Source organism: Talaromyces stipitatus, genomic scaffold, assembly GCF_000003125.1.
Source record: "Talaromyces stipitatus ATCC 10500 scf_1105507295479 genomic scaffold, whole genome shotgun sequence".
Lineage (NCBI taxonomy): Eukaryota > Fungi > Ascomycota > Eurotiomycetes > Eurotiales > Trichocomaceae > Talaromyces > Talaromyces stipitatus.
Window position 1 is genome coordinate 158,904 of NW_002990124.1, and position 25,862 is coordinate 184,765.

General features: G+C 43.7%; 10 protein-coding genes across 11 annotated transcripts, besides 10 other annotated features; all 10 read right to left on the minus strand.

Moving 5' to 3' along the window:
• Positions 1-209: 209 nt before the first annotated feature.
• Positions 210-3,662: a mobile genetic element.
• On the minus strand, positions 1,692-2,675 carry TSTA_007870 (reverse transcriptase, putative; the record flags this gene model as incomplete). The annotated part of the gene is made up of 2 exons (XM_002488768.1): positions 1,692-2,238; positions 2,353-2,675. 2 exons carry the CDS (start codon positions 2,673-2,675, stop codon positions 1,692-1,694), a joined length of 870 nt encoding a protein of 289 aa, XP_002488813.1.
• Positions 2,829-3,532, minus strand: TSTA_007880 (uncharacterized protein; the record flags this gene model as incomplete). Its single annotated transcript, XM_002488769.1, has 2 exons — positions 2,829-3,385; positions 3,454-3,532. 2 exons carry the CDS (start codon positions 3,530-3,532, stop codon positions 2,829-2,831), a joined length of 636 nt encoding a protein of 211 aa, XP_002488814.1.
• A 1,280-nt stretch (positions 3,663-4,942) lies between the features above and the next one.
• Positions 4,943-5,033: a sequence feature (GA-rich).
• A 790-nt stretch (positions 5,034-5,823) lies between these two features.
• Positions 5,824-6,678: a mobile genetic element.
• Positions 6,376-7,556, minus strand: TSTA_007890 (uncharacterized protein; the record flags this gene model as incomplete). The annotated part of the gene is made up of 2 exons (XM_002488770.1): positions 6,376-6,627; positions 6,939-7,556. 2 exons carry the CDS (start codon positions 7,554-7,556, stop codon positions 6,376-6,378), a joined length of 870 nt encoding a protein of 289 aa, XP_002488815.1.
• Positions 6,804-7,160: a mobile genetic element.
• A 21-nt stretch (positions 7,557-7,577) lies between the features above and the next one.
• On the minus strand, positions 7,578-8,405 carry TSTA_007900 (uncharacterized protein; the record flags this gene model as incomplete). The annotated part of the gene is made up of 2 exons (XM_002488771.1): positions 7,578-8,234; positions 8,271-8,405. 2 exons carry the CDS (start codon positions 8,403-8,405, stop codon positions 7,578-7,580), a joined length of 792 nt encoding a protein of 263 aa, XP_002488816.1.
• Positions 8,037-9,476: a mobile genetic element.
• Positions 8,391-8,927: a mobile genetic element.
• Positions 8,508-8,813, minus strand: TSTA_007910 (uncharacterized protein; the record flags this gene model as incomplete). Its single annotated transcript, XM_002488772.1, has 2 exons — positions 8,508-8,581; positions 8,609-8,813. 2 exons carry the CDS (start codon positions 8,811-8,813, stop codon positions 8,508-8,510), a joined length of 279 nt encoding a protein of 92 aa, XP_002488817.1.
• Positions 9,441-10,977, minus strand: TSTA_007920 (uncharacterized protein; the record flags this gene model as incomplete). Its single annotated transcript, XM_002488773.1, has 2 exons — positions 9,797-10,977; positions 9,441-9,718 (listed from the first exon to the last, which is right to left on the minus strand). Exons 1-2 carry the CDS (start codon positions 10,065-10,067, stop codon positions 9,441-9,443), a joined length of 549 nt encoding a protein of 182 aa, XP_002488818.1. The 5' UTR covers positions 10,068-10,977.
• Positions 10,978-15,204: 4,227 nt separating this feature from the next.
• Positions 15,205-16,353: a mobile genetic element.
• Positions 15,569-15,999, minus strand: TSTA_007930 (uncharacterized protein; the record flags this gene model as incomplete). Its single annotated transcript, XM_002488774.1, has 2 exons — positions 15,569-15,658; positions 15,769-15,999. The coding sequence occupies 2 exons, from the start codon at positions 15,997-15,999 to the stop codon at positions 15,569-15,571; spliced, it is 321 nt and encodes a 106-aa protein (XP_002488819.1).
• A 3,325-nt stretch (positions 16,354-19,678) lies between the features above and the next one.
• Positions 19,679-20,860, minus strand: TSTA_007940 (kinesin, putative; the record flags this gene model as incomplete). Of its 2 annotated transcripts, none has more annotated exons than XM_002488776.1 (3): positions 20,653-20,860; positions 20,297-20,568; positions 19,679-20,263 (listed from the first exon to the last, which is right to left on the minus strand). In XM_002488776.1, the coding sequence occupies exons 2-3, from the start codon at positions 20,552-20,554 to the stop codon at positions 19,679-19,681; spliced, it is 843 nt and encodes a 280-aa protein (XP_002488821.1). In that variant the 5' UTR covers positions 20,555-20,568; positions 20,653-20,860. The 2 variants fall into 2 exon arrangements, with proteins under 2 accessions (XP_002488821.1, XP_002488820.1); XM_002488775.1 differs by having other exon boundaries at positions 20,297-20,583.
• A 136-nt stretch (positions 20,861-20,996) lies between these two features.
• Positions 20,997-21,024: a microsatellite.
• Positions 21,025-21,575: 551 nt separating this feature from the next.
• Positions 21,576-21,652: a sequence feature (GA-rich).
• A 159-nt stretch (positions 21,653-21,811) lies between these two features.
• Positions 21,812-23,052, minus strand: TSTA_007950 (uncharacterized protein; the record flags this gene model as incomplete). Its single annotated transcript, XM_002488777.1, has 2 exons — positions 21,812-23,002; positions 23,026-23,052. 2 exons carry the CDS (start codon positions 23,050-23,052, stop codon positions 21,812-21,814), a joined length of 1,218 nt encoding a protein of 405 aa, XP_002488822.1.
• Positions 21,896-25,363: a mobile genetic element.
• Positions 23,393-25,480, minus strand: TSTA_007960 (reverse transcriptase, putative; the record flags this gene model as incomplete). The annotated part of the gene is made up of 3 exons (XM_002488778.1): positions 23,393-23,980; positions 24,062-25,315; positions 25,427-25,480. 3 exons carry the CDS (start codon positions 25,478-25,480, stop codon positions 23,393-23,395), a joined length of 1,896 nt encoding a protein of 631 aa, XP_002488823.1.
• Positions 25,481-25,862: the final 382 nt, after the last annotated feature.

The following is a 25,862-nucleotide window of genomic DNA, read 5'->3' on the forward strand; positions in this document are numbered from 1 at the left end:
TCCTCAAAGAAACGGGTCTCTGCTAGCTATGAGGCTAGTTTTTGTGTTCCTTTCGCAGTGCCTAAAAGAAAAGAGATAACTTTAGAAGGGGGTCCAGGTGGATGAGGGGCTCGTCTCTTAGCTATATAGCAGAAGAAGAAATATAGAGGTGCTTTTCATACTTCACATCAACAGAGAAGATAAGCATCATCATGATTAAAGCATTCATGGTAGTCTGCAAAGTCTCCATGACCAGTACGGGCCGCTATGATATGGCCAAGGTCAAGTCAGTTAAGTTAAAGCTCTCTAGGGCGTTTAGGAGATGTAGTTATTTCTAGATCTTGGTATGTCTGTGGTGCTACAGTCTGCCACCATGTCTGAGCAGCAGAAAGAGATTGAGTCTTGGCGTATCTCTTTAGCGAGGCATATGAGGATTTGTATGGAGAGGGGGGGATAGAGATAGCTCCTTCCTTGGCAGCGAGATCAGCTGCTTCATTCTCAGGGATTTTAGTGTGTCCAGGGACCCATCGGATTTGGATTAATCCACTTTTGGTGTGTGGAAGCCTTTCGCGTAGTGGCCAGGCGGCTGCAAGGGTGCGAAAGGATTCAAAGACCTCTTGAGAGGATCCTGTAGAGGGGGATAGGAGGCGCGTGGCAACTTCCAGGTTGTCAAGACAGATCCATAGGTTGGTAGCAAATTGAGCTGTTAGGTATGCTATTGCTGCTTAAGCACCAGCTAGGGCAGCTTCTGCTTCTGTGTTAAAGACCTCTTTCCCATGTCCGTATAAGAGTGAGGAGTGGAGGAACTGATGGTGTGCTTAAATTCCAATATAGCTACCCCCTGCACGTCCGTCTATTAGCCTAGATCCATCTGAAAAGATTACAATATCTGAGCTAGGGATGGTACATTGAAAAGCCATAAAATCAGCCACTGCCTATTCCTTAGTGCGTCCCATGGGAGCTCCTATTCGGGCTAGGGCACTCTTGCGTGACTCATGAGGGTACCAGGGAGCATGTTGTAGAGGGTTTATTTGTTCAGAGTTGGGGAGCGCCAGCACTCGGCGGGCAAATCAACTGGTTTGTTGGCCGTCTCTGGCTATCTGTTCTGCGCGTCTTCAGAGTGGGTGGTATGGATCAAGACGCCGTAGGCGGACTGATGTTTGGAGGGCTATTTGATCTAGTTCAATTTCTGGCGGAGAGAATCCAGACTCTCGGTATAGAACAGATATTGGGGTTGTGCGGAAAACTGGAAGGACGGCTCTTGCGCCTGCTAGTATTACTTTAGTTAGTTTTGTAAGATGTTCTCTAACTCGATTTAAAATTTGGGAAGGCCTAGGGCGAGTATGTTCTGGCCACCAGGTTTCTGCGCCATAGTATACTTTATAGAGTACATAGGCTGATATAGCCTGCTATAGTAAATGAGGTTTGACTCCACGGATAGTATTCCCTAGAGAGCGAAGGGCATTAGCTACAGTGAGGGCTTTAGATACTGTTTCACCAACGTGCTATTTAAACATTAGCTTTTTGTCAAAGAGGATTCCTAGCCAACATAGATATAGCTGTTTAGTATTTTCTGAGATTATGATAGATCCAGCTTTTACTGAAGGTGTGTAGGTTGGGTCCTGGTCTGCTTTATGTTAGGAGAAGTGAAGAAGCTCATATTTATCTGGTGCAAATATAATGCCCTCTGCAGCGCCCTAGTTTAGAGCTTCTTATAGTGAGTCTGATAATGCTTTGCAGTTAGTAGCAAGAGATGTTGAGATTGCCAGGTTAGCTGCGTCGTCTACGTAACCAAATCTGTTCCTTGGGTTTCCTAGACGGAATAGGGGCGCTATGTAGAGCATGAAAAGAATGCCAGATACTGGGGATCCTTGTGGAAGACCGCAGGCAATGTCTGTTGAGGGGCCAATCTCTCCATTGAGTCGGATCTGGACTGATCGCCCAGTAGCAAAGGAGGCAATCCAGAGAATAAGATTAGTGGGCCAGCCCTGCTCATATAATCTATGGATGAGTCTGCCGGGAAGCACGGCATCAAAAGCGCCCTTAACATCTAGGGTAAGGAGTAAGGCAGTCATGCCTTGATTTAGTGCTTGTTCAACATCATGTGTTAGGCATGTGGTTAGATCATTTGCAGATCTTAGTGGGAGAGCCCTAAACTGTTGCCTTGCTAATACTTTGTAGTATATAGAGATCCATGCCATATTCTGTACCACTAAGCACTCAAGTCCTTTGCCAAGAACTGATAGAAGAGTGATTGGTCTGTATGATCTAGGTAAGGACCAATCAGTCTTTTTTGGTTTCTGGATAATTGCTAAGATTGTATGTTAAAAGTATTTCGGGTGATAACCAATCTTTAGGCACCCTTGATATAACATTAGTACCTTGTCCTTGATCAGAGGCCATGCTACTTTGAGTATGCAGGTTGGGATTTCGTCTGAGCCAGGGGCTGTGTTTCCTACCTGAAGTACTGACTCCTCCACCTGTGCCATTGTTATATCTAGGAAGTAGAGACTAGTGGTAGGGACTGCTGGGGAGTCCAGAGGTATATCTCCTGCCTCAGCCGAGTTTTGGAGAAGATTACAGACTAGTATGTCTCGTTTCTCATGTATAGTAACTGCTGGGAAGCTGTTGAGTCTCAGTGGATCCTTCAGTGGAGGGCTTTGGAAGGTGCCTGTAGACTTATACCATTTACTCATATTGAAGACATCCTTCATTTGTGTTGCTGTAGAGAGCTTATCTTGCCAAAATTGTCGTTGAGACTATCTAGTTATCCTGCGGAAGTCTGTCTTTGAGTAGAGGCCTAAGCGGTAATTATATAAAGCTTTCTTGCAGTCTTTATTCCACCATAGTTATCCTATGCCTTGTGTCATGGTCCTCTTAGCAGAGCCTCTATATGCTCCTTGAGTTGTAAATGTCAGTTTTTTAGCAAGGGCATCAAGATCTTCTTCTGTTGCGGCTGAGCTCTCGGTGCCAGCGAGATTAGAGGCGAGGAGCGAGAGGAAGGAGGTATGGTCTAGTGTGTCAAATCTCAGTTTCTGGGCTGTTTCCTTGTATCTCTGATCCCATGGAACAGTGGTGATTAGTGGTTGATGATCTGAGGTTGCATCTAAGTGGCTCGCTATGCTAGCTTTGGCTCCTGCAAGTGCCAGAGGGCTTGAGGCGAAACTGAGGTCTAACACATTACCCCTTTTATGTGTAGGACAGTCTATGTCGGAAATGAGTACTAGACCCTGGAGATCCAGCCAGTTGATAAACAGCTCTGCAAAAGTTGTAGGGCTGCGTTGTAGCAAGGGTTGCCATCTATTGTGTAGTAGGTTGAGATCACCTGCAAGTATTGTTGTTTGAGGGAAATACACCTCTGGCAGGGTTATGAGAGCTTTCGCGGCTTCACCTGCTCTACTGCAGCCTGCTGGAGCATTATAGATGTTAACTATCAGAGCGGACTTTCCTATGGGCGAAAAAATCTGAAGGAACAGGAGATCCGAGGCTTCTTTAGTGTCAGTTGTAAAGGGGCATAGCTGGGAGGTCCAAATGCCTTTCTTCTTTTAGACATAGATGAGGACTCGTGATTGGCCACTTATTGCCCAGCTATCAGTTGGGGAGAAGCATTCATATAATAGATGTTTTTTAGTGATCTGTCGGCTGAGGTCTTTGAATATATATAGTTCTTGGATTAGGATAATATCGATGTTGCTAGTATATGCCAATGTGAGGGCTATTTTATGTGCGTCTGGCGCATGCCCTACATTTAACTGTAGGATTTTGAGAGGCGCCTTTTGAGTTGGATAGTGATAGATTATAGCTCTTGTTCAAGAAGAGAGGCGAACTAGTTTTATAGTTAAGGGGTTATAAAATAGACTGCACAAACTGTAATGGGAGGATCTTCAGTTGGGGCGCGAGGTGGGGGGGTTACTGAATGGAAAGAAGAGATAATCTTATGGATTGAAGGCTGTGATAGCATCTCATCTAATGCTATAGGTGTTTCTTGTGTGCCTATGGAGAGCTGAGAGCTACATCCTCCTTCAGTTCGAGCTTTTGCGAGGTTTATAGCGCAGGATTTGCGTATCTCTGTTTGTTGAGCTTTAGTATGTTTAGTATTACCTTTGGGGCGTAGAAGGCATTCTGTGAAATTAGCTGGATATGGTCCATGGCAGTATATATATCTAGGAGGGCATTGATAAGGCTCTAGGGCTATGCAGCAGTTGATATGGCCCTCTTCAGTATGCTCTGAGGAGCCGCATAGTCAGCATTAGGAGGGGCGTGCACAGGATTGTGCATTATGCCATTTCCAGCATCGTATATATTAAATAACTGTTGTTTTCTTAGAGAGGTGACAAGCATTAGTAATAGTGCTAAAAAGATGTAGCTGGATAGGCAGTGGTAATTTCATGCCTTCTAGGAAGTTGACAAACTAGCTTGAGGAGAGAGTATCAGGATTGGCAGCACTCGTAGTGGTCTCGCTAATAGATATAGGCTTGAGCCCTGTTGTTTCGCTAATTTCTAATGATAGTAGTGTAGGATTGACAGGGATTAGAGAGTATTGACCATCCAAGATTTGGCCAATTTTCCTTGGCACGTTGGTGACTCGGTATGAGACCCATCGGGAGCTGCGTTCTATCTAGCAGTTAATAAAGAATGCAGAGATAGTCTCTTTTGGGCCTCAAGGGCTAGGAGGGCTTCTAGAGATGAGGGACATAGTGCAAAGCCAGTCTTTGTAGCTTGGACTTCTTTTAGTGCTGCACTATTTAAGTTTAGTTAAGATCGTAGGCTAGAGTAGATAGCGTAGGCTTCTATTTTTCTGGCTGCGTGATCAGCTGGGAGGCGTACGAAGAGCTGGATATTAGGAAGGGGTTATTTCACCAGAGGCATAGGCTTTTTGATGGAGGCTTTAGGGTGAGTGGTGGGAGTTGATTTGACCGGGGCATATTGGGTAATAGTTGCATAAGTTGACTGGTTAAGACCTGAGGGGGGACGTGAGGGAGGGGGTGAAGAAGGTAAGGGATTTAGGGTAGGGAAAGAGGAAGGGGAAGGAGACAGGGCAGGTAGAATGGAGGTCGTCGAGATACCGCTGATATAAGCGTTGAAATATTGTTAAGCTACTGAGGCGAGGTCATCGCTTAGAGTGGTGAGTGCTCTCAGTAGGTGAGGAGCAAGGCCGGTGGTTTGGCTGCGGTGTTTATCAAGGAATACAGCTATAGGGCTGAAGATCTTCTGTCCTTCAGAAGCTCTTGTTGTGGCTGCAGACGTGGATTCCAGAAGGGCTGTCTGTAGAGGGCCGTCTATACCAGGGCCTTTACGCGCCATGGTGTTGCCGGGCGCGTTGAGACGCGTCAAAGGCTGCACTCCTGGGAGCTAGGTGGTAGAGAGGGTTGAGGATTTTGAGCCTCCGACTGTTTGATATAAATAATTATAAGGAAGTCGCCTATCAACTCGAAAAATTGTGGGCGTGAGTACCAGTCATGAACAGTAAGGCGTACTGTGCAATCAGGGGATATCGGAACTTGCAGTGCACTAGCACAAACTCAGTTAAGCTTAATACTCAAAGATATCTTTATAGTGGAAATATTGATATTAACTTTAATTCTGCGCACTCTTCTATCTACATCTTGAGGGGATTATTGGACACTATTTATGCTTGAGAATCCCATCCACGCAATCTCAAATAGAAGATTCTCGACACAGAGCTATAAAGTTGATTCGTAGATTCAATCTTGTGACTTCAATTCTCAAATTTTCCTTGTATCAATGTTGTAGGCTTTCCTTGATTAGGTTTAGCTTACCTAATCCTCAACACACCCCCCCAGGAATAGAAGCTTGAAGCTTTTATTCCTGCACTAGATCTGCTATATCCACCAATCCCTAGTGTTTTCTCCAATCCAGGAACTGCTGTCCATGTAGGACCTTAGTAAGGCTGTCTGCCACCATTCGCTTTGTATCAACCTATTCAATACGCAGTCGCTTCTTGGAGACTTCTTATTGGAGCCAATGATAGTAAATATCAATGTGCTTGAGGTTCGTATGAAACTGTGGTTCTTCGCTGGTTAGTAGTGAAACAGTTTGTTTATTGTCATATTGGATTGAGAGTTCTCTATCAGGCTTAAATCCAATAGACCTGAAGACTCGCTTCCAAACTTAAAGTCTTTTGGCTGCTTCAGTAGCTGCACGGAGCTCAGCTTCAGTTGTTGATGTCATAACTAAGCGCTGCTTTGTGGCTCTCCAGTCAATTGGGCCTCCATACAATTGGACTAAATATCCTTCAGAGCTTGTACGGTTAGGGTTGTCACTAAATGAGGCATCTAAGGCGCATACGAAAGCGTCCATATTGGTATTCTCTAGTGGTGAATATTCAATTGCTAACAAGCAGGTGTTATAGAGATATTGGATGACATATCGGATCTACTGAAAGTAAGCCTTTAAAGGATTCTTGGTGTGCTTAGCTAGCTCGTTGACAGCTTTGGCCACATCAACCCTAGTCATTATAGCAATATAAAGAGCTGATCCCATAAGTTCTTGATATGCGTGAATCTCTTCATTGGTTGCTTGTTCGGTTGAAGCTTCAATATTGCCAGATATGGGTGTCTTGACATTGTTCGTGGCGTTGATTCCGAATTTGCTAGCCATCTTGGTGATCTGGCTGTCCTGGCAGAGCTAAATCTTTCTCTGAGCACGGTCGCGAGTGATCCTAATATTGAGAAACCACTCAAATTTCTTCATTTTTCAAAGCTTATACTTTCTCATAGGCCTTTCTCGATTTCCTTAAAAGTAGCTTGCTTTGTGGCCTTGTTGTAAATAGCAGAATGTCATCAACATAAACAATAGACAACACTATTCTTGATGAATAAACATTCTTCGTCTGGAATCTGCGTGAATTCTAGGTTTAGAAGGGTCGCTGTAAGTTCTTTCTGCCATAACTGTGGGCTTCTTCTCAAACCATATAGAGCTTGTCGTAACTTTATTACCTGCCCATCTTGCTTGAATCCGTCTGGAAAGTATGTGTAAACTTCTTCATCAAGGATACTATTCACGAAGGCATTCATGGCATCATATTGAACGATCTTAAGATCGAAGATAGCTGCAATAGCCATCATCATTCTGAAGTTTCGTGCTGCAAGTGTAGCTGCTTGTTTTTCAAGGTCATTTGGTTGTTGCAGATCACCACGTACACAAATATGTGCTTTGAAAACTCCTTTCCAATTTTTAGGCTCTGGTGGAAGCTGCACACTAAATGGTTCTTCAAGCTTTTCCATGGCGGCTAAGAAGATCTTGTCAGTTGTTGAATCTTGGAGCAACTTCTGCCTGGCTAGAAACGCGCGACTAAGCTTTCTCTGCCTTTTTCTCGATATAGGACTTGGTTCTGGGCTTCGATCTCTCTTTGAAGTTTTCGATGGTCCTGCAGAGATTGAGGTAGGGCTCAGAGCTCGGTTTGAGGCTTTTCGAATCCTTGATCCTGCCACTATATTTGATTCTGACAGGTTGGCGCTTATTTCTTGTGCTCGAGGAGCTTCCTGTCCTGTAGTCTGATTTAGCGGTGTAGTTGGCGGTGTAGTTAACGGTGTGATCAATTGGTTTGTTCTCATGTTGTCATTGTTGTTGTCCAACTAATTTGAAGCGTTTTGACTAGCAGAATCTCTCTCAGGATTTGATAATTGGCGAGGCTGATTGGTCGGATTATTAGTTTTTCCATCTAATTTGGGAATATCCTCATCCTCGGCTTCCTTCTCCATGACATCGACTTTGTCCTTATTCTTATCCTCATTCTTATCCTCCACCCCCCCAGCTGAGCCAATTTCCATCATGGAATTCTCACGATTATCAACTTGCGCTTGATTTGTTCTATTTCCGTCAATTTCCATATTTCCTGGCTCAGTTGGAGTATCAATTTCCATCTCCTGTGGAATCTGAGTCTGTTCAACTGACTCAGTCGATGTACTGTCGATTTCCATATTCTGTGGCATATCCAAGGGCTGAGTTGGCTGCTCAATATTCGCATGCTCATAAGGTGACGTGCTACCTCCTGTCATCATTTTTCCTAGGCTAACAGAGAATTGCTGTAGCCTCATATCGTTATCAACTGAGTCGAATACAATATTGGGGTCTGCTTCGTCAATGTTCAGTATGTCGATATTGCTAATATATTTGGTTATACCCTCTTTGACAATTTCTTTTGCAAATGGATAATCAGGGTTATATTTCTTAGTCTCATCAAAGACTACGTCTCGAACTCGTATAACTTTTAATCTACTAGGACCTTGGACCTATATTCTCCATATATTGTGAGCTTCATAACCAACTAAGAATCCAATTTGGGCACATAGAGCCATTTTGTCGCTTTTCTTGGTGTCGATTTTAACATATGCCTTAGATCCGAAGAGAAATAGATTACCGATATATAGTTTCTTCCCAAAGGCTTTTTCATATGGAGTCATATAGCCTAATGATTCAATTGGGGTTCTATTTATAATCTAGATTGCTGCTTTCATGGCCTCTGGCTATAATCCTAGTGATAGATTGGCTTCCTCCAACAGGCTTCAAGATTTCATAGTGATGATTCCACTGGCTCGCTCGCTAGGGCCATTCTGTTCTAGTGTATATGGCACAGTCACTATCAGCTTAATTTTTTGCTTATGACAATATTCTTTGAAGCTGATCCCATTGAGCGAGGACTCTCCATCCATATGAATCTCATCGACTTTTGTCTTGAAGGTATGCTCAATCTGTTCAATCAATGTTTCAAGATCGAAGTTCACTGACTTCGTACGAGTTGTCACTAGGGCATGGAACTTAGTGTACGGATCGACTGCATGTAGGGCATACAAGTCCTTGTTGATTGCCATGTTCATGACAATAATATCAACAAATAGGACTTGGAAGGGTCTTATCGGTGGTGTCATTAGTATCCTACTAATCTTCTTTCGCGCCTTTATGAGCTTGCAGACTTCGCACTTCTGTTAAAATCCTTCATCATTCCTGGCTAATATTTCCTTGGTAATGACTGCTCCTTCAGTGGCTTCCTGAATTTTTGCAATTGAGCTGGCTTTGATGTGAGCAAAACGTTTATGCCACACTTGTGCGGGATCTTTTAAGATATTCTTTTCAAATAAACTGAAAACTAGTTCATTTAATAGAGAAGTCCTAGTATTCTTGTTTGATTCCCATTCAATTAAGAATAATTTTCCATCACACTTGACATAACAGAGATCGCTATTTATTTTCTCATCCTACAGTCGTTCAGTTTTGCCATCAAACCTGATTCTATACTCCTGGAGCTTGCTTGCTGAGAGAATTATTATAGGAAATCCTTCGATATACCACATTTCTAGGATTCGTATTCCTTTGCACTTAACAATATTATATATAGGATCCGTTGGATGAACAATATATTGTCCTGGTCCATGCATTTTGATCTCTATCTTTCCTGTCTGAATCATTCGTATATTCGATTGCATATTTATTAGTTGCTCTCAATTATTGGTGATGTGGGCTGTCGCTCCAGTGTCATATAAGGTCTTATCCCATAGGTCAGCATTCCTGCCTAAGGCGGATAATATAGTGCTAACCACACTCTGTAGGACCGGTGGCTTTGTATCATTGAGCAATCCCACAAACTCGTCTGAATCATATACCAAATTTGCTGATTCTTGGTTCTCACTATTCTTCTTTGTGTCTGTTGAAGAACCAGTTTTCTTTTTGTCCTTATTTTTCTTCTGAAGTTCTTCTTTAACAGACCTTAGAGCCTTGCCTAGTCGATTGTATCAGCTCTTCTCTAGGCGGTCAAATTTTCTTTGTATATCTTCATCTGGTTTCCAATTAGCGGCACGTTTTTCTATATTCACATATAGATAATCTTCGAAATGATGATCTTGCTCACATAAGCACTTTCGAGACTCAGGCTTTGACGTTGTTTCGCTACGCTGATTCTTTTTAGGTTGATCGGATTTGTCACCAAATGTCGCCATTGCAATATCTTTTCGAGAGGGTAAGGTTGTTTTGGAGTACATCTCATTCCAAAGATCAAATACATTGATTACTTCGTTGAATTGAGGTTCTTTAAGTAGAATACTTGATTCAATGCCAAGGTCGAATTCCATGAGCTTGTTGGTCCACGTCTTGTGAAATTTAGGTAGAATATCTTCCAATGCCTCGATAAAATCTCTAGCTAACTATTCATCTGGAATCTCACTGAAATCAGCAAGGTCTATGTCCACTTTGAGCTCTTGCTATTTTTTCAAGAATTCCTTGGGTTTCATTCCTCGTTTCGGATTCATAAGTTCTCAGTGTCGCCTTATTAGCAAGGCTTTCTCTCTATTCAGCTTTAGTGCAAACTTCTCTTTGAGCTTTAGAACCATTTCCGTAACGTCGCTGATGTTCCGTATCAGAGGTTGATGTCCAATATCAACGGTATCAAGAACATACAATTGCACTTCCTTCATATATTTTTGATGCTTCTCGTATCGATTAAGTTTTCGTTCGTATATACTCCATGCAATTTGAAATTCAGTGAGCATCAAGTTCTTTTGCTCCACTGTTTGATTGGCTTCGTATACTAGATAGGTAGGTTCGATAGGTTTTGTTGGTGCAGGGTTATATATCATACGGTTTGGACTTAGATCGACATATTCCCACACATTTTCCTTTGAGGCCTCTGATCTAAGTTGTTCGATCCACTTTCTTTAGTTATCCGATGACTTCAGGATTATCGCGTTCTTTTTCACGTCCATAGCTAATATCCGAGGTAGCTGTTTTGGGACTAATTCGAACCGAATCACAATCGAATATAACTGTTGGAGATGGGGTCGATGCTCTTTATACACGCTTCCAAATTTGTTCCAAATTGAGGATTGGCACTGTGAATAGCTTCAAATATCGACTTGCTTCGTTCACAGGGACCCCAGGCTCATAACTATCGGAACTTGCAGTGCACTAGCACAAACTCAGTTAAGCTTAATACTCAAAGATATCTTTATAGTGGAAATATTGATATTGACTTTAATTCTGCGCACTCTTCTATCTACATCTTGAGGGGATTGTTGGACACTATTTATGCTTGAGAATCCCATCCACGCAATCTCAAATAGAAGATTCTCGACACAGAGCTGTAAAGTTGATTCGTAGATTCAATCTTGTGACTTCAATTCTCGAATTTTCCTTGTATCAATGTTGTAGGCTTTCCTTGATTAGGTTTAGCTTACCTAATCCTCGACAGGGGACAGGAGTCACGTGACGATAAGAAAGATATACCGTTATCTTATCGAGATAAGGACACTACGAAACTCCAAGATCTGATTGGATAGGAAAGATAGTATCGTAGTAAGGTATAAGATAGTACACTACGATACTACGATATTCATACTACGAAATGTGGAGGACTGGATATATAAGGACGCTCTTTTACCATCATGTATTTAGTTCTTCATAGCTCTTTGACATAAGTCACTTGAATACAACAGTGAGAGTCAGCAAGGCATTCTAACTCGTACGGGCACCAGGCTGTGCGGGGGATCTCTTCTATCTTAGTTTGTTACTATTCCCAGTCACCGTCTCATTACCGTTCGATACTTCGTTACATACGATCCATCACGCTCCACTATCTCATTGGTTGGAACCTGTGCGAGGTTCAATTATCCTAACGTATCACGACGCACCGCTGTTAGAACTAAGGTGGATCCAGGTCCGTGGCAGAAGGAGGTTTCGCATCTGTCTGTAACAAGTAACTAAGCAAATATACAACCTATCATTAACCTGCAACAAAAGCCTAGCCACGCCATGTTAGTACAGGAATCTTTGAATACATAATCATCTCGTGCAAATTACTATCAAAAGTGGGCTTCTTGAGTACAGAGTAAGCCTTGAATCGGGCGTTTCAGAGCATGATATCGTGGAGTTGCGCCACTCCATCATTTCTTGCAGTTTTATCTTTGAACTCGGACTGGAATCCGGGAAAGCCAAATATCCCTTAATTCTAGTCGTTAAATGGAAATACATTAGCTTAGGTAATGCTCTTAGAAAAGGGCATTGTCTCAGATGTTCCTAGAAAGACTGCAACTCATTCAGACTTTGATGAGTTGACAGCAATGTATGCCTCCAATAATCTGCGGAAGCAATCGCAGATTGATTCAAGTATGAGGGCCGCACCTTTGACATTGTATGCTATGAACATTTCAAAAAGGACCATCATGAATGGGGAGAAGACTGGAGTGTATGGTGGATCTACTATCAGCTGAACCATAGGGAACAGCCAGACAACATATGCAACTATTGTCAGTCTGTACCAAACCCCGAGGGACCAAAGAAATTGGACTACTTCCTAAAAGAGCCTTCTGTAATTTCATTGAGTCAGCTGTCAGTATCGGTGAGCGGATAACTACATATTGACAAATAGTGGCGCTAGAGAAAACACACATAGATATATTATAAATTGACTCATATACAGCAAAATAAGCAATATTATTATGTGAAAAGTCTTCATGCCAGAGCTATGCTTCCACCACATTTGGATAAAAGTCTAAACAAGATTGAATCGGCTTCTTGTACTGAGCATAAGGACAAGGATACTCGAACAAGGAATCCTTGGACTTGATATCCTCCACGCAATTCTTATATAGAGTATGACCACATCCCAGAACTCTCCAGCTCTCATTGAATGTTCGATGGCATAGAATACACTTCAAGATATTGCGCTGTTTCTGTTCATCGATTTGTCGCCATAAATATTGAATTTAAAGCTGCAGCTGTTTCTTGTCCTTCATCCATTGATATCTCTCTTGTTTTAATCATTTGTTCTCCTTTTTCAAGGCCTCGTACGGTCCTTGGATTTCCATTACGAGTTGGTTCTGTTAATTGTTAGTCAAGATTGAGATACCTAGACAAGAAATCCTTACGACTTTAGACTGAAAATCTACCGCATCGGAATCTTCTCCTTTCTATTTGCGCCGAGGAGGTGCCAAGATCGCATATTCCATTATATTTAGGTAATCTCGATAAGTATAATCAGGGCGATCCGTATTTCGAAGTCATGGTCATAGATGATTATCATCCTTGTCGTCACTTATTTTAATAACTAGTGAAGGGCAACCCGCTGCTTCTTCAACCTCTTCACTGCGCGACAGTCGTTCACTATGTGGCTGTCGCGGAGGTGAATCCTCATCAAAGGAAATGGTGGAGGGAGGAGAGTCATGTAATATCTGTATGGGACCTTCAGGTGCAAGCTCTTCTTCCACTTCATCTATCAAACCTGGGATATGCTAGTCATCAGTCTGGACAAGAGCAGGTTATTGCTGTGTCTCCATTTTGATGGACATGTCAGGGCTGGTTAAAAGAATTTCAAGAGGACAAAGTCGCCCTATAGTGGGAAGTCCCTGCTATTTATACCAATGCTTGATCAATTTCAAGGGGGCTGAGCTTGTGATTTTGGGAAAATCAGGTGCATAAGTGAGCCCATTATGCGAAACCTGGGCTCACAACTCCAATTAGATATAAAAGGTGGCCACCATCATAATATAGTATCCCTAAAATAGAGCACTCGTCATCGAAAAGTCGAGCTTCAATTTGTCCTAATCATGCGTGGCGCTGCCAATAGCACGTATCATGGCTCCTTAATTGGCGCTAGTTATCCCAAAGCGGAAAATAATCACAGTGAGCGACGGTATTTCCATCATTGCAAGGCGTTCTTAATTGAGGTGTGTAGTGATTGATAATGCCTTAAATGGTATAATATAGCTGAAATTCCTCGCAGGAAGATGGGGTAGCTCAAACAACCATAATGAATTCGACTTGGCCATCTCGCTATCCCGACGTGGACTTCCTAGGATTAATCCGCCAAAGCATCAATCCAGAATCGTAGTGTCATCGGACAAGAAGCTATGCTATACCCAATTCTCTGCCATAGTCATATCTTTAGAGGACAAATTGAAGACTCCGAGGTAAGGTCTTTAAGAGGATACTGGTGACAAGCTCAGTTAATGCATGATTTGTCGTCATGCACAGGAGCAATCCGGCACCCTTTTGGATACCACTGTGGCTGGTTCCTGCATCAATGATTGGGCACGTACAATTGTGTATGTGTCCTTGGATAGGCAGAATCTGTTTCGAAGTGGTCCTTGAATTCTTAAAACAACCATCAATCCATGCTCAAGTGTACTGGAAGAACCTGGTAGCAAGCCACTTCTATCGATCTACCTCACCGTGTGTTTTCGCTTAATCTATGATTAGTTGTAGCATCACAGACACGGTTTAGGTTTTGGCGTCCTAGGATGCCAAAATACTTAGTGGTCCGACTACATAAAGGCCTCTGTCCGCACTTTTATTCTGTTTCCCTTTTACTTCTCTCTAACCACCAAAAGAAACCTAGGGACATCAGACAAGATGTATAGTGCCCAGTATCACCATAAGAGACGCATGCTAATTATGGAGAGTGGTAGTTTTGTGAACTCATCCATCAATTTGATCAAGTACTCCTGGCAGTTGTTCAAGCAAACATAACAAGCCATAAATTGCCGACTCAACAGTCTATCTCAGAGTCATCTCGCCGCTTATCCTCAAAACGTAAACAGGAACAAGATAAGAGTCCTTCGATCCAGCCCGCTTCAAAAAAGCGATACACAATACTATCAAGGAGTTGTCCAGACAAACCAATCCCTTCAATAGAGATAGAAAGTGACTCCCAACAAGATATTACTGTTGAGAAGGATGACCCAGATTGTGAACAGTGTTCGACTCCCATATTCATCCATGAAGGCGTTTTAATTGGTTTTTGGTTTGCAGATCAGAGTGGAAATGGGAGGCGACCAGTATATTGCTTAGTCAACAGAGATTTCAAATTTACATATCGCAAAGGAAAATCATTCATCTTAGTATGATACAACGATTTTGATCCCCTAGATGAATTTGGTGACTGGCTAGGCGATGATACCGAAGACGAGGACACCATGAGCCCAGAAGACGTGAAAGGGTGGGTGCAAATGATGTGGGAGATTAGAAACTATGCCGGAATCCAGGACATAACACTTGAAGATTGACTAATTTCGATAATCGAGACACGTAAAATAGTGACTAGCAAGAGTCAGATCTTTCCATCGTACATTTCTAGCGGTAAGAATTTTCAATTCTGGTTAGTGAAGTGTGAGGCTACATCGATCAACTTAGCGATATTAACAATAGATCATAGGACTGCCCACTATATAGGTCGACATCGGTACCGCATTGGGCCTAGCAGGCATCCTGACCATCCATTAGGTTGTAGTATTTCCAAAATTTGTTCAGACCTACAGATATAGCTGCATTAATATCTTCATAATGATCTTGAAATTCTCCTTTTCTAGAAACAGCTTCATGCAATAGATCATGCACCTCATAGTAGATAGGTATTGCTAGGCTGACCTGTGGTTGGCGCTTTAAAACAGTGAGAGTAAACTCCTCAAATCTAGAAAGAACAGTCTCAATCTGCCGCAAATGATCCCATTCTTCTTTAGTGAAGGGTGGAAGATAAGTTTGATACTCAATCCACTTTTTTATTTGCTGTTTTGAATCCAATGCATCTCTTAGCATTCGGTAGGTGGAGTTCCAACATATATCAACATCATACTGGATAAACTTATCCTTCAAACGATGAGTTTGATAGATGAGCTTCCATTGCTACTTTTGCTGGGGTGTTCTCGCTATCCAAAGGGCCATGATCCGGAGTCTAGATAATGCAGACTGTGGACCTATATCTTTGTTCTCCTGTATAAGATCACAAGCTGCCACTGCTATTTTATGATTGCCGGCTTTCAACATAGACAGTATATCACTGACAATCAGATTTAGTGCATGCGCTATGCAGCACATATAGCTATCCAGCCCTTGAAATCTCTGGAGTTTTCTTTCGCCATTGGCAGGAGACACCATATTATCAAATTTCTCTTTGAGATTGAAATATAATTCTGGCATCAAAGTCTCATTGTTAGCAGCATTGTCTGCTATAATCGTGAGCACTTTATGTTCAATATTAAGCTCTTCCAAGGTCGTCTGGAGTACCTCTGCCATATTCTCTCCACTATGAATGCCAGTGAGCTCTGTGAAGTCAAGAACTCTCTCATGGTATTGAAAATCAGCTGTCAACCAATAACCGATAACTGCGAATATAGCCTTGCAATTCTTGCTAGTCCAAGCATCTAAGAAAAGTGCAATTGTTTAACATGTCTGATCCAGATCGTCGATCAAACATGCTCGATAAGAATCAAATTCTGCATCGATTCAGCAAGTAATTGTCATGCGGGATGTAAATGGAAGCTCAATCCCTAGATCTCTGAATATATTCTAGAATATTAGTAATTCAATAGCATTGAATGCCATATTCTCCGTTACTATCCAACGCACCAGATTCTGTTCTAAGTGTTTTGCTGCCTGATTCTCTGCTTGTCTCTGAAAGGAACTGATAATAGATGATTATTTTATGCTGGATTTGTTATCTTCTTGACTATTTACAGTTCCGCTCGAAAAGACACCATGTTTATTAAGATGAAATTGCATCTTTGATGTTGAGGTTGCTCTTGCAGAATTGGTCGTCTTCCAACTATATCGAGTACATCATATTTCACGATCTTCAAGTGGGCCTTTTCCTCTCTTTGGCCACCAATGACTTCCAGGGAGAGGTACGATATCAAACTTTGCCCATAATAACTAATTCTGCAGCCTCTTCTGTGAGCGCTCAGGATCGCAAGAGATGCTAGATGTCTCAAGTTTGATGTTGCTTGACGCTTCCTGCTAGGAAATATCTGCTAGCGGACTCCGGGCTTAGATTAATTGACTTACTGAGTCGTCAGGAGTAATAGGGTCAATGCTATTATCCAGTTGAATTAAACGAGTTCTCTTGGTGATGCGATCTTCCAGAGGTACTTCCTCATCGCTGCCATCATTAAAATGATAATCAATCCTTTGAGAGCGCTGAGGATGCTTGCCTAAAGATGCAGAAGACTCATTCATAAATTGAAAGAGGAAATAGCTGAAGTAACCATTTTCAAAGAAATACAGCAGAACGGTAAACACGCGTCTATCGAAACTGACGCGACATGTTATGACTTAAATAGGATTAGTGGTATTTTAGTAATTCTACGAATAATTACGAATCGAATACGAATAATGGCCCCGAAAATGGTAGTCGAATACGAATAATGTATCTCATATACATTTCGAATACGAATAAGAAAATCCTTATTCGTGTGCACCCCTAACTGAGTCTATCATTCTCTTTCTATTAACAGCTATTTGAACAGATTCAATTTGATGCAATTTAATACAATTTGAGAGTATTCGTGTAAGTGGCGTTACTGCCAAGCCTGCCAAAATTACTTGCGTTGTCAATGACTTATGAATCGCTCCTCTGTAAAATACATGGTACAGCGAAGTGGGGCTGTAATGAAGTTTCTCTAAAAGTAATTTAGTCCTGCTTGGCGTAGGGTTTGGGAAATATATATTGAGGTCACATGCAAGTCTTTAAGGCATTCATCAGGCATCGACTGACTGAGCCGTTACACTTAGAGCCTCTTGCAGGACTAACAATATCCACATTTAAACGAATCCAATTGAACGGATCTGGTCGAAGGAATCCACAATTGAACAGATTTAGTTGAGCAGATCCACACTTGAACGGATCCACACTTGAACAGATTCATACTTGAACAGATCCACACTTGAACAGACCCACACTTGAACAGGTCCACACTTGAACAGGTCCACACTTGAACAGGTCCACACTTGAACAGGTCCACACTTGAACAGATCCACACTTGAACAGGTCCACACTTGAACGGATCCACACTTGAACGGATCCACACTTAAACGGATCCACACTTGAACGGATTCATACTTGAACGGATCCACACTTGAACAGGTCCACACTTGAACGGATCTACTATGTATCATGGTACAGTTAAATGGATCCACAGTTAAATTAACGTTTATTTTGAACATATTTATACTTTAGAACAGATCTAGATTAATATAGATCTACATTCAAATAGATCCACATCTGATGGTCATAACTATAGCATGACAGAGCCTGAGGCAGAAAATGGTGAAGGACAAATGTAGGGTTAGATTTAGTTAAGTGTTATGAGCTGACCTCATGAGCATGTTCAGGCGAAGCCCTCACGGATATTGACAATAGCGTCTTTCGCCGATTTCCGACAGCCCCGAACACGAAGCTATTCCCAGATCACGAGTGGACATCCAATATCCGACCGGATATTGATAATAGCGCTCTCTGTCGATCTCCGGCAACCCTAATAATCTTAGCGACCCGGACATGAGACTATTCCTAGAGAGAAGCCTGTCAGAAGCTCCCGATTCCCCTTGCCTATATAAGATTGTACCTGCGTGAAGAACTTGTTGTTTTCTTTCTCTTTCCTTTCCTCATGTTATGTTTTCTATTCGAATATGCCCTTATAGTGAGCATTAGGCGGGACTAGCCCGTAACATTAAGCTATGGTTACGCAATAGAGCTCGAGATATCAGTGGATAACTTTAGGGCACCCTTCTTCTTTTTCCCTTTCCTTCCTCATGTCTAGTTCCCTAGCCTAGCTGCTGGAATAAACATTGAATTGAGCTGTTATATTTAGGCCTCAGAATGGTGCGGTTCCGGTTCCAACATAGAGAACCACGCACCGCACCGTGCGGTTCTGAGGTTCCTGGACTTTTGAACCGCACCGCACTGCAGAACCGTGCGGTTTAGACGCGGTTTGGACCATATAGAACCGCAGATATATTATTCTGCCAAGAGTTTCCTTTTTGGGATGCATAAAATGCTGACTCATTCTAGGTTTTTACCGTTATTAAGCGTTGTTTTGGTCTTGTAACAGCGACAGCCCGTCAGTCTATACTCATATCTCTCTACGTTCACCTTGTCAAATTTCGCCAAAACAATGGAAACAATGGAAGTGCCTCCAAATCCATACAAAGATCAATAATCGAAGACATGCAACAAAACAAATAACAAAGCGCTTGGTGAAGCTATTCCCAAGACGTGAAACTCATAGAACAAAGATCTCCGGCGGTTTCCTTGGCGTTGTGAAACCACCGCCTTCGTACATCCTGGGGTGTCAACCTGGCTCGGGGTTGGAACCGTGACACTTTTGCTTACAAATACATTCTATAGAATCAAAAATAGTGTCTATTATTATTTCTGATGATCTCTAGTAGCTGTTTGGTGATGGTTTAATGATATGAGGTTAGTTTATGTCGACGGTGTGATATATATATCGCGGAAGATAAGACATTCATATAAGCTCTATACAGCGCCTTGCAAGTGCGGCTTTACATGTTTTGCAACTCTTCGACTTTCTCTCGGCGCCACTCCCGTACCCTAATCTATACTAGGTTTAGACCGGTATTTAGGTAATTTACGATACGTACGGGACGTACCAGTACAATGATTTGGTAAGCTAGGCATAGTTTGTAACTTAGTTGTCTATACTACTATCAACAGACCCAGCCCTCGTTTGGGATTATATTCGTGCAATATGACCTGAGCCGCGTCATTAATTAGATGAACTTTAAGTGGTTTCGGAGTATCAAACGTTGTCTACGTCATATCTGCGCCTAGATGAGTACTATGCTAGAACACAATAATGTGCACATACTATATGTATGTTGCAAGGTTGAGACTGCACTACTCATATGAGTTGTATTTTGTCCAGCTGTATGGTGAAAATATGGCGGCACCAAACTAATCCACATCTTGTATGTCTTGGCCTTCGGCCCTAGGCGAGGGTGTTCTAGCAGCTATGATGAGCGGGTGATTTCCAAGGAATAATTTAACAGCTGGGGCATAAGTAAGATTGATTCCACGGGTGGCTTGGGAGTTTTGCACAGCTGCTGTAGAGTCTGCTAAAACTTCTCGCAGAGGCTGTAGACAACTATTCTCAGTGAGCGGTGTTTGATCTCTTAATGAATTATACTCATCCATCCAATCATTAAGAGAACGAGAGGATGACACGGAATGCGGGTGGCTGGACCCTAATACTTTGTTTCTCAAATGAGAGCATTGTTTCATCAGAGCTAATGCATCTTGTATTTTCCCCTGAGATCTCCAAGTATAGGAGAGGTTATTCATGCTGCTCAGAGTGTCGGGATGCTCCGCCCCCAGCACAGTCTTCCTTGTCTCCATTACTTGCACCTCCAGCTTCTCAGCTTCATTCCATCGATCCTGATTCCGGTAGGTTGATGCCAGGTTTGCCATGCTGGTCAGAGTGGAGGGATGCTCCGCTCCCAGCACGGTCTTCCTTGTCTCCATTACTTGCACCTCCAGCTTCTAAAGCGCGTTGTCTCTTCTCACAATACGAACCGCCTCTTCATATTCACGTTGCGCGATATCGTCCACGTACAATCGCATTTTTTCGACTTCTGTGGTGGACCAGATTTGCTGAGTTTGCCGACCATACTTGCTAATAGTATTATTGAGCTTCACGCAATTCCATAATATACTTGTCATGGTGTCAACCGCTTTTACAGGGTTCAACAAGGTCGGCAGGTGGGATTGCGCACCCAGCACCAAGGAATCGGTTGGCGATGATGTGCAAGTGGTGTCATCAGCTGCGGACATGGTATTCGTTGTGACTGTATCCGCTGTTACTGTCAGAGGTCGATTGGTAGAGCCTGTTTGATGAGTAGTAGTATTTTCTGCTGTCGCTACATCCTTACAATTTGCATCCACTTTACTAGGTCCAAGATGGTTGGGTTTCTTATTCGCTCTTTTCTTTTTCCTCGATGGACTAGTTAGCCCTTTAAAATCGTCTGGGCCTCGTTTTAAATTGCGTGATAAAAGTCGGTAGGATCCTCGCAATTCTTTCGCCGAACTAGGAGGCGTCTGGGGGGTTGAGGCGTTAATCGGTAGAATGGGGTCTATGAACCCTTCTGTTGGTTTAACTACGGTCCGTATCACGAAGCATAGACGGTAGTAAGGCGCGAACACGAAGCGGCCTAATGAGCCTGACAATATGAAGATATCTTGATTCCTAATATTGTGACTTGTCCCCAAGAACGAGGTGTGTGTGTGTGTGTGTGTGTGTGTGTATATTTAACGGCCGTGGTTCGTGACTCGCACGCTTCCCACCGATCCCTACTGGGACATAGGCCGCCGAGGGGTAAGCCTCGGGTTTCGGGTCCTATCAGATTTATGTACAAATAAGAGACTCTTTGGCGCATTTCCATAGCTGCCGTGGTCTTACAGGGAGGTCCACTTTGAGTGGGTTTTAGGTATTTGCCAGCTGCAATGGTCCGCCTACACTCCATGACCTATTACTCCACCACTATTATAACTGAACAGTAAGTTTTGCAGAGAGAGTGTGTGTGTGTGTGTATATTTAACGGCCGTGGTTCGTGACTCGCACGCTTCCCACCGATCCCTACTGGGACATAGGCCGCCGAGGGGTAAGCCTCGGGTTTCGGGTCCTATCAGATTTATGTACAAATAAGAGACTCTTTGGCGCATTTCCATAGCTGCCGTGGTCTTACAGGGAGGTCCACTTTGAGTGGGTTTTAGGTATTTGCCAGCTGCAATGGTCCGCCTACACTCCATGACCTATTACTCCACCACTATTATACCTAAACAGTAAGTTTTGCAGAGAGGGAAAGAAAGAAGAGAAGAGAAAGAAAGAAGGAGAAGAGGAAGAAAGAAGGAGAAGAGAAATATAAAGGAAGAGTAGGGCTGTCTTAGCTAGGTGCTAAGGAGAGGTTGGCGAGGGCAGATATCCTCATAGAAGTGGGTCTCTGCTAGCCATGAGGCTAGCTTTTGTGCTCCTTTAGCAGTGCCTAAGAGAAAAGAGATAACCTCAGAAGGGGGCCCAGGAGGCCGAGGGGCTCATCTCTTAGCTATATGACAGAAGAAGAAGTGCAGAGGTGCTTTTCGTGCTCCGCATCGGCAGAGAAGATAAGCATCATCATGATTGAAGCGTTCATGGTAGTCTGTAAAGTCTCCATGACCAGTACGGGCCGCAATAACATGGCCGAGGTCAAGTCGGTTGAGTTGAAGCTCCCCAGGGCGCTTAGGGGAAGTGGTTATTTCTAGATCTTGATAGCTCTGTGGTGCCACCTTCTCCCATTGTGACTGAGCAGCGGATAGGGATTGAGTCTTGGCGTATCTCTTTAGCGAGGCGTATGAGGATTTGTGAGGATCAGGAGGGATTGAGGCAGCTCCCTCTTTGGCAGCGAGATCAGCCGCTTCGTTCTCAGGGATTTTAGCGTGTCCAGGGACCCATCGGATTTGGATAGATCCGCTTTTGGTGTGAGGAAGCCTTTTGCGAAGTGGCCAGGCGGCTGCAAGGGTGCGGAAGGATTCAAAGATTTCTTGGGAAGATCCTGTAGAGGGAGATAAAAGGCGTATAGCAACTTCCAGGTTGTCAAGGCAGATCCATAGGTTGGTAGCAAATTGAGCTGTTGGGTACGCTATTGCTGCTTGAGCGCCAGCTAGAGCTGCTTCTGCTTCTGCGTCGAAGACCTCTTTCCCGTGTCCGTATGAGAGTGAGGAGCGGAGGAACTGATGGTGTGCTTGAAGTCCAATATAGCCACCCCCTGCACGTCCGTCTGCTAGCCTAGATCCATCTGAAAAGATTACAATATCTGAGCTAGGGATGGTACGTTGAAAAGCCATGAAATTAGCCGCTGCCTGTTCCTTGGTGCGTCCCATGGGAGCTCCTATTCGAGCTTGAGCATTCCCACGAGGCTCGCGAGGGTACCAGGGAGCGTATTGGAGAGGGTTTATCTGTTCAGAGTTTGGGAGGGCCAGTGTACAGCGGGCAAATCGGCTGATTTGTCGGCCATTACTAGCGATCTGTTCTGCGCGTCTTCGAAGTGGGTGATAAGGGTCGAGACGCCGTAGGCGGACAGTTGCAAGGAGGGCTATTCGATCTAGTTCGATTTCTGGTGGAGAGAATCCAGACTCTCGATAAAGGACTGGCTTTGGGGTTGTGCGGAAGACTGGAAGGACTGCTCTTGCGCCTGTTAGTATTACTTTAGTTAGTTTCTCAAGATGTTCTCCAACTCGGTTTGAAATCTGGGAAGGTCCAGGGCGAGTACGTCCTGGCCACCAGGTTTCTGCGCCATAGTATGCTTTATGGAGTACACAGGCTGATACAGCCTACTGTAGTAAATCAGGTTTGACTCCTCGAACAGTATTCCCTAGAGAGCGAAGAGCGTTGGCCACAGTGAGGGCTTTAGATGCTGTTTCTCTAACGTGCCATTTGAATGTTAGCTTTTTGTCAAAGAGGATTCCTAGCCATCATAGATATAGCCATTTAGTGTTTTCTGATATTGTAATAGATCCAGCTTTCACTGAAGGTGTGCGGGTTGGGTCCTGGTCTGCTTTATATCGGGAGAAGTGAAGAAGCTCGTATTTATCTGGTGCAAATGTAATGCCCTCTGCAGCGCCCCAATTAAGAGCTTCTTAAAATAAGTCTGATAAGGCTTCGCAATTAGTAGTAAGAGAAGTTGAGATCGCCAGGTTGGCTGCGTCGTCCGCGTAACCAAATCTGTTCCTTGGGTTTCCTAGACGGAATAGAGGCGCTATGTAGAGCATGAAAAGAATGCCAGATACTGGGGATCCTTGTGGAAGACCGCAGGTAATGTCTGTTGAGGGGCCGATCTCTCCATCGAGTCGGATCTGAACTGATCTTCCAGTAGCGAAGGAGGCAATCCAGAGAACGAGATTGGTAGGCCAGCCCTGCTCGCGTAGTCTGCGGATCAGTCTGCCAGGAAGTACAGAATCAAAGGCGCCTTTGACATCTAGGGTAAGGAGTGAGGCAGTCATGCCTTGATTTAGCGCTTGTTCAACATCATGTGTTAGGCATGTGGTCAGGTCAGTTGCAGATCTTAGTGGGAGAGCCCCAAATTGTTGCCTTGCTAATACTTTATGGTGTATAAAGATCCATGCCATATTCCGTGCCACCAAGCGCTCCAGTCCTTTGCCAAGTACTGATAGGAGAGCGATTGGTCTGTATGATCTAGGTGAAGACCAATCAGTCTTTTTTGGTTTCTAGATGATTGCTAAGATTGCGTGTCGAAAGCATTTAGGATGATGACCAATCTTTAGGCACCCTTGATATAGCATTAGTACCTTATCTTTGATCAGAGGCCAGGCTACTTTGAGTATACAGGTTGGGATTTCATCTGCGCCAGGGGCTGTGTTTCCTGCCTGAAGTACTGACTCCTCCACTTGTAGCATCGATATATCTGGGAAGTAGAGACTAGTGGAAGGCACTGTTGGGGAGTCCAGAGGTATGTCTCCTGCCTCTGCCGAGTTCTGGAGAAGATTGCGGACTAGTACGTCTCGTTTCTCGTGTACAGTAACTGCTGGGAGGCTGTTGGGCCTTAGCGGATCTTTTAGTGGAGGGCTTCGGAAGATGCCTGTAGACTTATGCCATTTGCTCATGTCAAAAACATCCTTCATTTGTGTTACCATAGAGAGCTTCTCTCGCCAAAATTGTCGTTGAGACCATCTAGTTATCCTGCAGAAGTCTATCTTTGAGCAGAGGCCTAAGCGGTAATTGTGTAAAGCTTTCTTGCAGTCTTCGTTCCACCATGGTTGTCCTATGCCTTGTGTCATGGTCCTCTTAGCAGAGCCTTTATATGCTCCTTGAATTGCAGATGTCAGTTTTTCGGCGAAAGCATCAAGATCTTCTTCTGTCGCGGCTGAGCTCTCGGTGCCAGCAAGATTAGAGGCGAGGAGCGAAAGGAAGGAAGTGTGATCTAGTGTGTCAAATCTCAGTTTCTGAGCTGTTTCCTTGTATCTCTGATCCCATGGAACAGTGGTAATTAGTGGTTGATGATCTGAGGTTGCATCTAAGTGGCTCGCTATGCTAGCTTTGGCTCCTGCGAGTGCCAGAGGGCTTGAGGCGAAACTGAGGTCTAACACGTTACCCCTTTCATGTGTGGGACAGTCTATGTCGGAAATGAGTACTAGACCCTGGAGATCCAGCCAGTTAATAAATGGCTCTGCGAAAGGTGTGGGGCTGCGATGTAGCGAGGGCTGCCATCTATTGTGTAGTAGGTTGAGATCGCCTGCAAGTATTGTTGCTTGAGGGAGATACGCCTCTGGCAGGGTTGTGAGAGCTTTCGCGGCTTCACCTGCTCTGATGGAGCCTGCTGGGGCGTTATAGATGTTGACTATCAGAGCAGACTTTCCTGTGGGTGAGAAAATCTGAAGGAACAGGAGATCCGAGGCCTCTTTAGTGTCAGTTGTGAAGGGGCGGAGCTGGGAGGTCCGAACGCCTTTCTTCTTTCGAACATAGGTGAGGACTCGTGGTCGGCCACTTATCGCCCAACTGTCAGTTGGGGAGAAGCATTCATATGATGGGTGTTTTTTAGTGGTCTGTCAACTAAGATCTTTGAAAGTATATAGTTCTTGGATTAGGATAATATCAATATCGCTTGTGTATGCCAATGTGAGAGCTATTTCATGTGCATCTGGCGCGTGCCCTACATTTAGCTGTAGGATTTTGAGAGGCGCCTTCTGAGTTGGATAGTGATAGATCATAGTTCCCGTTCAAGAAGAGAGGCGAACCAGTTTTGTGATTGAGGTGTTGTAAAGTGGACTGCGCGAGCTGTAATTGGAGGATCTTCAGTTGGGGCGCGAGGTGGGGGGGTTACTAAACGGAAAGGAGAGATAATCTTGTGGGTTGGAGGCTGAGTTGGCATCTCATCTAATGCCATAGGTGTTTCTTGTGTGCCAATGGAAAGCTGAGAGCTACATCCTCCTTCAGTTCGAGCTTTTGCGAGGTTTATGGCGCAGGATTTGCGGATCTCTGCTTGTTGAGCTTTAGTATGTTTAGTGTTGCCTTTAGGGCGCAGGAGGCATTCTGGGAAATCAGCTGGATGTGGTCCATGGCAGTGTATGCATCTGGGAGGGCACTGATGAG